The following is an 11,767-nucleotide window of genomic DNA, read 5'->3' as shown; positions in this document are numbered from 1 at the left end:
GTCAACAAAGAGTTGGAACAAGCTAAAACTGAATATATATGATACTGTCACACATCATTTTTTTTCCCAATACTATATTAAGAAATTGTTTGACATTTGGGAGAGTTTGTTTATTCCCTTTCTTACAGAGTGCTAGTTTAGAAGATTGATTCCACTCTCATGTGTGTATGCTGAATATAATGCTACAGCAGGAAGACAGTTAGGTTAGGTTAGGTTAGGTTAGGTTAGGTTAGCTTCAGGGGCGTCGGACTGAGGGGAAAAAGGGGACTGAGTACCCAGGGCCCTCATGTGAGGAGGGCCTAAAAAGATGCTATAATGAATAGATGTGGATGCAGGGAGGGGCCCATAGAAAATGCCTTTCTACAGGGCCCAGAATTTTGTGCTACGCCCCTGCTTAGCTTAGCTTAGCTTAGCTTAGCGTGGTGCAGCTAGCAGTGAATCTGTGGAATAGATTGCCAGGAAATCTCAAAAATCATAAGCAGCTTCCAAGGTTTCAAGCTGGCGCTTAAGAATTGGCTCAGAGGATATTCACAGTAGGATACGTCTGATAATTTATTTATTTATTTATTTTTTAATTTCTGGTTCTGTATCGATGTACAATGAATACAATGAGTGACTTCCTGAATGGCACATGTGATGATTGTATTACATTGTGTGCAATGTTGTTGTCATTCTCTTGACCCCTTGACCCCTCACTCTTACACCACCCTTCCCCAAAGGGGGGCCATGATGGAAATAAGCCTGAGGGCTTCATTGTGTTATCCTGACTTTCCTTTTATGTAAGCCCTCACCGCCCTTGCTGAGCTGGTGTTTTTTGAAAGGGAATTGTCTAATAAAATCAATCAATGAATCAATCAGCCTGGCTCTGTCCAGCTCAATATGCCTACCAACAGCTCTGAAGATCTTTACTTCACATATTGTATCTTGTACTGGACCAGCTGTTTCCCTGTTCCCAGTGTTTATGCTAGGCTAAGCTACTCATCTGCTGAGTAGTAGATTTAATCTGTACTAAAACATATGGCACCTATGACAGCCACAAACTCCTTATTACATCAGTCTGTCCTGATGTTGCTAAATCACATTCGGTGTGCTGCCAATTAAGATCTGGATCCGAGGATATCGTGAAACATGTTTCTTTGTCATGGCTGTTGATTGGTTTTCATCTTTTGTACTATATGTGTGATTGTTGCTAACTGTGTGTGTTCTTTTCTTCTTCTTTTCATGAGCGGAGCTGCTCGGGAACACAAAATGAATTTGAGCGCAAACTGATCATAAAGTTTCATATTGTATCCATCTTCCTATCTAACTTTAACCCTTGGGTTGTCTTCCATTCGATCATGCACGTTTGTCCTCCCGGGTCAGAAAATCAACATTTTTTCTGACATTTTTGTCTTTTTTTTTTCTACACTTTTGGCACTTATTTGAATATTTTTGGCGCTTTTTTTGACGTTTAACGTTTCTTTTACTACCATGTATAGATACCACAAACACCAATTTATTACCAGTAGTTTTATAGGAAATTCTACCTAATCCAAAAGTTAAAAAAGCAGAAATTATGAATTATTCAGACTAATATTAAAGGAGAGGTTAAGTGTCAACGTTGCGTGAGGATACTGTGTCCAAACATTTCAATTTATTGTTCAAATGCTAAAAAATTGAATAAAAAAAATTCTGTGAAAATAGAGATCTGATCTTTTGTTGTACTTGTATGGAATCATCCATGTTATTTTGGGGTAATTAAAATGAGGTAGTTAAAAAGAAACCCATATTTCTGATTTTGAAAAAGGGTCAAATTTGACTCGAAGACAACACTAGGGTTAAGAAACAACAGGACTTAGCATAGGCTACTTCCTAAAATGTCAAGCTATTATTTTAAGGGATAATAAAAGAAGGAAACTGTATTTTAAGGAGTGGGTAAGTAGAGACAGTTTAAGCCAAGATGTCCGAGGTAAATACAGCAGCCTTGGTTCACCTCTCCCAGCCAGCTCAGACTTAAGATTGGAGATTAATGGTTCAGGTATAGGCACTCTTACTCTACTGCTACTAATAGCAGGGCATTAGGCCACCGGGTTACACTGGGTGTTTGTGTGTAGATGTTGGCCTACAGGGGTTAAACAGACGGCATTTTGGATGACATAACATGCCCTATGGCTTCCATATTGCATAATTATGAACCTTATGGGCCTGAACCATGCCATGCACACAACTTACAATCTTTAGACTAGAACTACTGTACATTACAATTTCTAACTTGGTAGCTCAAATTAATTATTTATAACTTTATTCTTATTTTTCCGTTTTGTCTGGTCATCCAGCTCTTCAGCTCTGTAGGCAGCGTGGCTGACAACAGCAGATTGCAAGTCTAAATTTAGTGTTCAGCTGTCTCTGCGCTGTCTAGAAGACATTCATTTCTAATTCATTCAACTAATCCATATGACCATTTTGTCACTGATTGATTTTGTGTTTGTATGTATCTAGCTAACCAGCAGTCTGGTCAATATCTGCTTAGTTCCCTTTGCATCAACATCCAATCACACATTTGTTTAAAGCCTATATAGCCTAAATATGTGATATGCGATAATTTTGTTGAATATTGCAATAAAGATATTACTTGCGATAAATACATAGATATTGAAGATTATATATTGGGCATTTCCACCTTCAATCACCACCAACCGAGCCACCCGGGCGCCCAATAAATATATGTTAAGGTGAACTCAGTTCTGCTGCTTTCAGTGTTTTGTTAAAATACAATTTAAAACAAATAAAAGGAAATCGTTTCCAACGTTCTTTTATTGAGCAAGTTGAATATAAAAGGCACCACTAAAACATTTTTTTTACAGTTTCCTACTGATATTTTTCTTTGAACTAACATAGAAAAATCTGAGTGTCTTTTGCGAAATGTATATTGCGCCAGTTGATATTACGATGACGATTAAAAAAAAAAAAATATATATATATATATATATATATATATATATATATATATATATATATATATATATATATATATATATATATATATGTATATAAAGTTCTAATGCTCGCTTGAAGCTGAAAAAGTTTTTGGTAATAAAGAAGTTATCCAATAAATATTATTCCCATAAGTATATCTCTGAGGTGGCTGCTTAGATGTAGTTGGTACGTAAAAATATTACAAAGTTCTCTTTTTGTCTCTGCACAGTGTGACATATGAATAATATCAGCTGACACTGAAGAACAAAAACTAATTTTCCCAATGCTAATCAATTCCATAATCAAATCTCTGTTGGGTGTGTTTACTTGTGACATCCAGGAAGCTTTTCTCAGTCTCTTCAATCCAGCTGATGGAAATACGCTTGATTGAACGTTGTGTATTTGTTTGCAGCATTTCAAACGTTTGCCTAAATTTAACTTTGAAAGATGGATGAGAACACCACTGCCCACTCACTCAGTTTGGCTCAGCTCAGTTCACTTGTGCTTTAATGGCACGACAAGAAACAAACCTGGGCTGCCATGGGATCAGCTGAGGTAAAACTGGAGACAGATGGCTGGGAATAATTAAAGCAAAACCGATACCAGTTTTATCAGTGTAATGCCAGAACCACTTGGTAGCAAATGTTCCTGAGCACACATTTGTTCACTCACTTCCTTTCTTGTCACTCTCCTTCTCCCTCAGATATTTCGTTCCTTATTTTCATTCGTAGTAATTTTCAGTTCTCATACCAGTTGAACATCTCTCTCATGTTGCCTCTCTGTCTTAAACTTAAAGAAATAGTTCAACATTCTGACAACTACATTTTTGCTATTTTTTATTCTAGATACGAAGATTGATGTCAATCTCATGTCTGTGGGTTAGGTACCAAGCTAAAATCAGGACGCTGCTAGCCTAGCTTAGCATTAAGACTCGAGGCAGGAGGAAACGAAAGCAAACCTGGTCTGATCACGGCAGACAGTGGCACAGTGAAATTAATCTGCATGTTTTCGCAAAATGATTGCATATTTTTACTGTAAGCCCCGCTTTAAGGCAGCGACTGCTAATGGTCATAGTACTTCTGACCGGAGCATTTAGTATATGAGAGCAAAAATCTGCATAGGGAGAAGGTCATGGTGGTGGATGGTAGAGCTGTAATCAGGCCTTAAAAGTTCGGCCCGACAGAGTTTGGCCCGAGCCCGACAAGTACATTTTGAATGACAGCTTTTTAAAAGCCCAAACCCGTTTACAGCCCGACATTATTCAAATGTGCGCACGCACACACAGCTCTTTTGCCCTCTGTCAAGAAGGTGTCATTTATAATTTTTTTAACATCATTTATTGGAAGTTGGAACAAAGAAATAAAATAAAAGTCCTCCAGAGGCCAGGCTCCATTTCACCTCCTCAGCATCCATTTTCGCGCTAATCAAAACTTTTTCTGCTCTTTTGCACTTCTGGTTGGACGCAAACTGCATTTCATTGTCTTTGTACTTGGACTCTGCACAATGACAGTAAAGTTGAATCTAATCTAAAATATTAAGAATTGGCTAAACAAAATTACTATAATAAGGACATATAATGTGACGTCATGGATGCCATTGCGTCAAAGACTAAGGTCTGTAAAACTCTGTTACGGTAATTAAAAAAGTGACAGTTGACTTATAGGGCCCTATCTTGCACCCAGCGCAATTGACTTTGAACACTGACGCACGTATGATTCCTATTTTGCACCCGACACACAGCGGACTTTTCCCTCCACAGACGCACGTCGGTAAATTAGGGAATGAACTTGCGCTCCCGGGGGCAGTTCAGCAAAAAGTGGAGGCGTGTTCCGGCGCAAACGTTCCCTGGTGCTATTTTGCAGTTTCAGAAAACAATTCCGCCACAGACCAGGAAAAACCTGGTCTAAAGTCAGTGGCGCTAGTCTAAAGTCAGTGGCGCGTTATTCAGATGCTATTTTAAGGGCGCTAATGATCGGCCGTAATGTAGAGTGTGCACACCGCGCATACACTTTGCTTCTCTCATCTCACGGACCCAGCAGTTCCCATTTTTGCAAACCATACATAAATAAACCATACTATAGGACAAATATGACCTTGTTTTACACAACATTTCCATGGATCACGGATGTGTTGATGACATAAATGAGAAAATATTAGTGGACTTAAGGAGATGTGATGTTGAACTGCATGTGCCGATGCCACTTAACCCAAAAGCAGCAGCACGGGAGAGGAGAGGCAGAAGAGCTGCATCGTCTATAGTGAGGTCATCTCGGTCTGATGTTAGCAACTACGTTGCAAAAATATCACCATGCATTCATAACCTCGTGATTCAGTGAGAGTGAGCCCAAAACATCGGAAAGTATGTTTTTGTGACATTTCTTTATTTACATTTTGTCAAAAAGAAAAATCAGTAGCAAACGTCGGTCTCCTCGGCTGTGAACCGCTCCTGACATGCGCCCATGGAGGTATTAAAGGAACACGCCGACTTATTGGGAATTTAGCTTATTCACCGTAACCCCCAGAGTTAGACAAGTCCATACATACCCTTCTCATCTCCGTGCGTGCTGTAATGCTGTCTGACGGCTCCAGCGGCATCAGGCCAGCACAGAACATGCAGGTGAATGGTTCCAGTAATCCTACTGCTCCGAATAAGTGACAAAATAACGCCAACATGTTCCTATTTCCATGTTGTGATTTATAGAGTTACAGCTTGTACAAAAAACAACGTGACATGAGACACAGCCATCTTCTAACTGTAAACAAACCGGGAACTATATTCTCAGGTGGAAGAATATAGTACTTGGGCGGAGTAATATGCTCGCAGCAAGCCTGTCTGAGAATATAGTTCCCGGTTTGTTTACTGTTAGAAGATGGCTGTGTCTCATGTTACGTTGTTTTTTGTACACGCTGTGACTCTACAAATCACAACATGTAAATAGGAACATGTTGGCGTTATTTTGTCACAATTCGGAGCAGTAGGCTAAGTACCAGTTACCTGCAGGATCTGTGTTGGGCTAAGCTAATGCTGGAACCGTCAGACAGCGTTACAGCACGCACAGAGATGAGAAGGGTATGTATCGACTTATCTAACTCTGGGGGTTACAGTGAATAAGCTAAATTCCCAATAAGTCGCTGTGTTCCTTTAAAAACATGCGCCTAGCAAATCCTCCATTATAATAGCAATCCGCCATGGAACAAGCGCATCTGCTTTTAAATGGAATGTGAGATAACGCTCTGATTGGTTTATTACACGTTACGCCCAAACCACACCTATGAGTAATGTAGCTACTTCAGACCAACCCATTTTAGATTTGCGTCGGGCGCAAGAGGCGCATTTATCCTGCTGGTATAATAGCAACAGCGCCCGAGATCCGCCCACAAAGCTACTTCCGTTTGGCGCTTGATACTTACGTTTCACATTGTTAAAATAGGGCCCATAGTTTCACACATGCACGAACCCCGGTCTCCTCAGTTAAGTCCTGTGTTCAGGACTGAAGTACAAACACAGCACTTTCAAGTGAGGGAGCAGAGTTCTTGTCCCAGAAGAGGTTAAGGGGAAAACACAAGACTCCTGGAACTTAGGGGACAAATGTTTTAACCCAAACCACAAACTATTTTTCTAATCTTAACTATTCGTTTTGGTGCCTAAACCTTACTGTTACGTTGCTGTTTCATAGTCAAGTTTTTGTGGCTAAATTTATCGCATGACTGGTCGCTGTAACTGTCACGTGACCAGTCACCGTAATTTCGTAAGGGCTAGCATGATAGCCAACCGGGACAAGTTAACACAGTTTATTCAAAAAGACTATTATAATTGGTTTGTACCATTGACTACTTCCCCATAACTGTCAACCGTAACATAACTGTTAACCATGTCTCCTTTGTGGAGAAGTTTATTCTTTGACAGAGAAGGTTAAATAAAAACCGGATGGTGCAACACACCTAAGCTATGACAGCTTCCTCCATTTTGGACATTGGGACACTCCGTTACCTCAAAGGTCAGCACCGTCAAAACGGTTAGCTATTGGTTAACGTCTTCAACCTCATCCTGAGTGAATCCAATAATTGCAATGATTCCCTGAAATTATGCTGCCCTTTTAAATGCTGGTGTGACCAGGTCTTAGGGTTGTAAGGTGCCATCATGCCTACAGAAACCAAAACTTCTACATCCTAAAATGGCAACACTGTAACCAGAGACGCTGCACAAGATTAGTCATCTGGGCAGATGGATATACTATTGTTTGTCAAGAAATAGCTTCAACCCATAACTTCCCTTGAATCACAAATTGTCATTTTTTTAATTCTCTGTTCCTGTAAATGTATCTTTGTGTAATTAACACAATAGCCAGACTAGCTGTTTCCCCCCTGCTAAGCTAGGCTAACCACATCCCGTAACCAGCTGTACTTGCAGTAATGCACAGATGTGAGATTGCTATCGTGTGTGTGTGTGTGTGTGTGTGTGTGTGTGTGTGTGTGTGTGTGTGTGTGTGTGTGTGTGTGTGTGTGTGTGTGTGTGTGTGTGTGTGTGTGTGTGTGTGTGTGTGTGTGTGTGTGTGTGTGTGCTTTCCTGTCAGTTTTTCTTGTTCAGCCTCTCCTGTTTTTATATCAGACCACAGTATAAACAATAGTGTTTATTTGATTGAGCTGCTGGCCTAAAAGGATCAACTTTTCCATGGTTACCAGCATAACTGACATGTGGCACAGATGGAAGTGTGTGTGTGTGTGTGTGTGTGTGTGTGTGTGTGTGTGTGTGTGTGTGTGTGTGTGTGTGTGTGTGTGTGTGTGTGTGTTATCCCAGTAGCCGACTTGTTTATGCTAGAAACGTTGGAAAAATATAACCCCTGTGAGTCAGGAGACAGTAAGCGCACAGACAGTAAGATGTGGAAGCTCGTGGTCAAACTAGTGGCAAGGAATATATCATACACCTCGTGCACGCATACACACAGTCATTATAGACACACACACACACACACACACACACACACACACACACACACCCTTGTAAGCCTATTTGCACATCCTGTGACAGGTTTTCTCTGTACCCAAGAGTTTCGATCTTCCTCTGTGTTTTCCTCACAGCAGCAGTGAGGAAAAGGAGAACGGAGGAAGGGAGGAAGAGAGAGAGTGTGTGTGTGTGTGTGTGTGTGTGTGTGTGTGTGTGTGTGTGTGTGTGTGTGTGTGTGTGTGTGTACGTGCTTTTATTGAAAGTTGCATCAGAGCCCCTAGCCAGCTATGTGAATTTCAGCCCAATTAATCTGGAGCTTGTGAGCAGAGACTGCATAACAAGACTTGTCTGTCTGACCTCAGGCCAGCTCAGTGTGTGTGTGTGTGTGTGTGTGTGTGTGTGTGTGTGTGTGTGTGTGTGTGTGTGTGTGTGTGTGTGTGTGTGTGTGTGTGTGTGTGTGTGTGTGTGTGTGTGTGTGTAACAAAGTAAGGGGATGATATTGTGCAAGAGAGACTGCCTGTTGTCACCTTGAGTGTGCATGTGCACACTGTCACTTGTATATGTGTGTGTGTGTGTGTGTGTGTGTGTGTGTGTGTGTGTGTGTGTGTGTAGTATGTTCGTGTGCGAGACAGATTTGACTCCATGCTGTTGGTCAGTTGCGTGACAGCCTTTTCTGCTGGGCTCTCAAACACACCGCACCCCAACTGAGCTGAGCTCCGAAGAGACAGAACACGCTTACACATTCACACAAAGTTCTGCATGACCTTTAACATGGTGACAGCACATATCATCCATAATATCCTTCTCTGTCTCATATGTATACTTTTTTACACACACACACACACACACACACACATACAATGACAGCGTACACTTATTTTTTCTACACATCAGCTTTAACAACCATTTATTTAATTCATACATTCATAGAGTGTACGTGAAATGCCAGTTACATACTTCTCATTCCTTCCTTCCTCAGCTTTTTATGCCCCACACACACACACACACACACACACACACACACACACACACACACACACACATCCAGTACATATACAGTATACACGTTCATACAGTAAAATCAGTGAGTGTTGAGATTGCATGCATACCCACCACTCTTCCTGGCAGAGCCCTGGGCAGTAGTTGCCCAGCACTACTAAATAAAGACTTTGGAATAACATGTTCTCTAAAGAAACATAATGTGTTTTGTTTTTTTTTATGTTTTGAGCAACTTAGCACTAACTGTGTAAACTCATTAGTAACAACCATCTTTATATTAGTTTAGGAGATTTCTCTGCCTTCCAGTATAGCTGTTGAGTTACTGTAAATCATTTCAATATTTAAGAAAAAACATGCTTGCTTGACATGGGTGATGAGCGGTGTTGGGCAGTACCACATTAGTTAGTAACTTATATTAAGTTATGTTATTACTTTTTTTAACTTTTTTTCAGTAATGAATAGTGTAATGGATTACGATTTGAAATTCAGGGACAGCTAGCCTCTACTATTGAGGAGAAAGGCAACTAGCGGTCACTCCAATGTTGTGTATTTACACAAAATTGTGTAATTTAAAGTGTATTTACATGTTTGTGTGTTCTTAGCTGGCTTGCTGAAGTAAGCCACTGGTACGCCTACGTTTAGGAATCGCTTGGTTTCGATCACAGTTGGAGGTGTGAACCTTACGCGTTCACTTTGAGGATGGGGCTCCTGGAGAGCTGTGTGCAGTCACTGTGGCTAATGTTACGCCCACTGCTGATGGTCGGAAATGTATAGCTGGCAGCTTACACCACAGTGTCTATTCTATTCTATTTTTTACACCTGTTAAATAAGAATATGTGTGAGTGAGTGTGGAGGCCTTTGTGTTGTAGGACGGCACCTTTGATGGTTCTAGGCTGAGTGATGTAATGTTTGCTAATTAGTTTTGACTTTCCCTATGACTAATAGCTGGCCCAACACTTTCCTTTACCGAATTGAATGTAAAACTGTGTTTTATTGTCCCTTGGGTTTCTTTTTGTAGTTTGGGGTCTATCGGTTATGATAACATTGAACTCACCAAGTTCATTCCTGAGATCTGGGAACGCGCCAACATTGCTAAAGATAGGTCCAGCTGGGCAACAAGCCTGGCGAGCAGTGAGGACAATCATACAGATTGTAAACAAGCTTTCGGGTTAGCAAAAGTTATTTAGAAGAGAAAAACAGTAAAATTACAACCCAAACTGCAGGAAGCTGGATGTCTGTTTCAGGACATCAGCGTTTGCTTTTTTTGTCTTCTGGGTTTGACTTTCTGCTACGGTTGCTTGTAAATGCGTTGCTTGCAGCTGGTTTTTGAATCTCTTTTGCCAACAAGATTAGTGCAACAATAACAGAACTTTGACCCAAAAAAGCGAGTGCAGTGTAATGTTACTAGCAATAACCTAACAGGATTTAAGTTGCTGAAAGTTGTCTTTTATTCTCTATTTACTTTACATCAACCGAGACCCCTAAAACCAAAAACCGTTCCCTTTGTCTGAAGGTAGGAAAAAAAAAACATGATTACACTTAAATTGTCCCTTCAGCAGTCCCTCCTCTGACCCGAGCAGGTTAAACACAGCATCTACTTTTCTTACTACTTTTCTTACTGTGTATCTGTGCGTAATAGTCTAGCTAGCTGTCTAGATTTACCCTGCAGAGATCTGAGGAGCAGTTAACCCTAGTCCTCATAAATCCACCAGATTTTTAAATTCCCATACAAGTGGAACGTCGTGGATATAGACTATAGCTAACTTTATGACAAGTTCCGCCCACCGTGAGGGACACGAATCACAAGCTAGCACCGCCAATAAACTAGCTAGCTAGCCTGTTGGTTCACGATGGAAGCCACAAGTATTGTTCTGTACATTTTAAGTTACCAACATTATGCACACTGACTGTAATTCTGCATAATGACCAGTTTTCCCAGTCAGAAGGCCAAGGTTTAAGAGTCACAGTTCGTTACTGAATAAGCCTAACTAGACAATAAATGAATGCAGACCTGATTTTTTTTATATATTTCTCTTTTCCTTTATCCATCTGTCCATCCAGGGCTGTCTGCTGGTGAAAACCGGGCGTGTCCACCTCGGGGAAAAGGTCCTGCGTGATGCGGTTCAGGTCCACAGCACCTCCCACGAGGCGTGGAGCGGCCTGGGTGAGGCCCTTCAGTCTCGCGGCTCCAGCCAGGCTCCCGACTGCTTCTTGACAGCCCTGGAGCTGGAGGCTTCCTGCCCCATCCGGCCCTTCACCATTATCCCCAGGGAGCTTTGAGGGGGCCGGGGCTGGGGTGGAGGTTAGGGGTTAAGGTTAAGGGAATTATACACTGATACAGATACACTAAAAAAACACTGCTGGGTTGAAAATCTTCCTTAAATGAAAAGTTTGACATCTTGGGAGATAGGCCTGTTCACTTTCTTTCCAAGTGTGTGATGGGAAGATTGATACCACTCATATCTGTCTATTAAATATGAAGCTTCAGCCAGGAGACGGTTAGCTTAGCTTAAGAAAAAGTCTAGCTCATAACCCCCTGTAAAACTACAATTGTTTTTTTGTTTTTTTTTATACACTGGGCGAATTAAACAAGCAAAATAGAACGTAATAAGTGAACTAAAGAGTATATGGTAGGCAGGTTTTTTGTAATCTTTAGACAGAGGAAGGCTAGCTTTTTCCCCTTGTCTCCTGTCATTATGCTAAGATAAGATAACCTAAGCGATTCAAGTGTATTTCCTAAAATCCAAAGTATTCCTCTAACAAGTATTTCTTTAATTATTGTTCTCAATCTCAGTGACTTTCATTGTCCCCCTTTTAATTATCCAATTGTCCAAATATTATATACTGTATGAGCATTCCTAGCATCCA

At 40.9% G+C, this 11,767-nt stretch overlaps 1 protein-coding gene across 1 annotated transcript in view; it reads left to right on the top strand.

Moving 5' to 3' along the window:
* Positions 1 to 11,233, top strand: part of ttc7a (tetratricopeptide repeat domain 7A) — a 57,632-nt gene extending 46,399 nt beyond the window's left edge. The window contains exon 20 of the mRNA XM_028604139.1: positions 10,961 to 11,233. Coding sequence (XP_028459940.1) covers positions 10,961 to 11,179 — 219 coding nt within the window. The 3' untranslated portion in view covers positions 11,180 to 11,233. The remainder of the gene's footprint in view (positions 1 to 10,960) is intronic.
* The last annotated feature ends 534 nt before the right edge of the window (positions 11,234 to 11,767 follow it).

This window comes from Perca flavescens, chromosome 17, assembly GCF_004354835.1.
Source record: "Perca flavescens isolate YP-PL-M2 chromosome 17, PFLA_1.0, whole genome shotgun sequence".
Classification (NCBI taxonomy): domain Eukaryota; kingdom Metazoa; phylum Chordata; class Actinopteri; order Perciformes; family Percidae; genus Perca; species Perca flavescens.
This window is presented reverse-complemented; position numbering and strand designations above follow the sequence as displayed.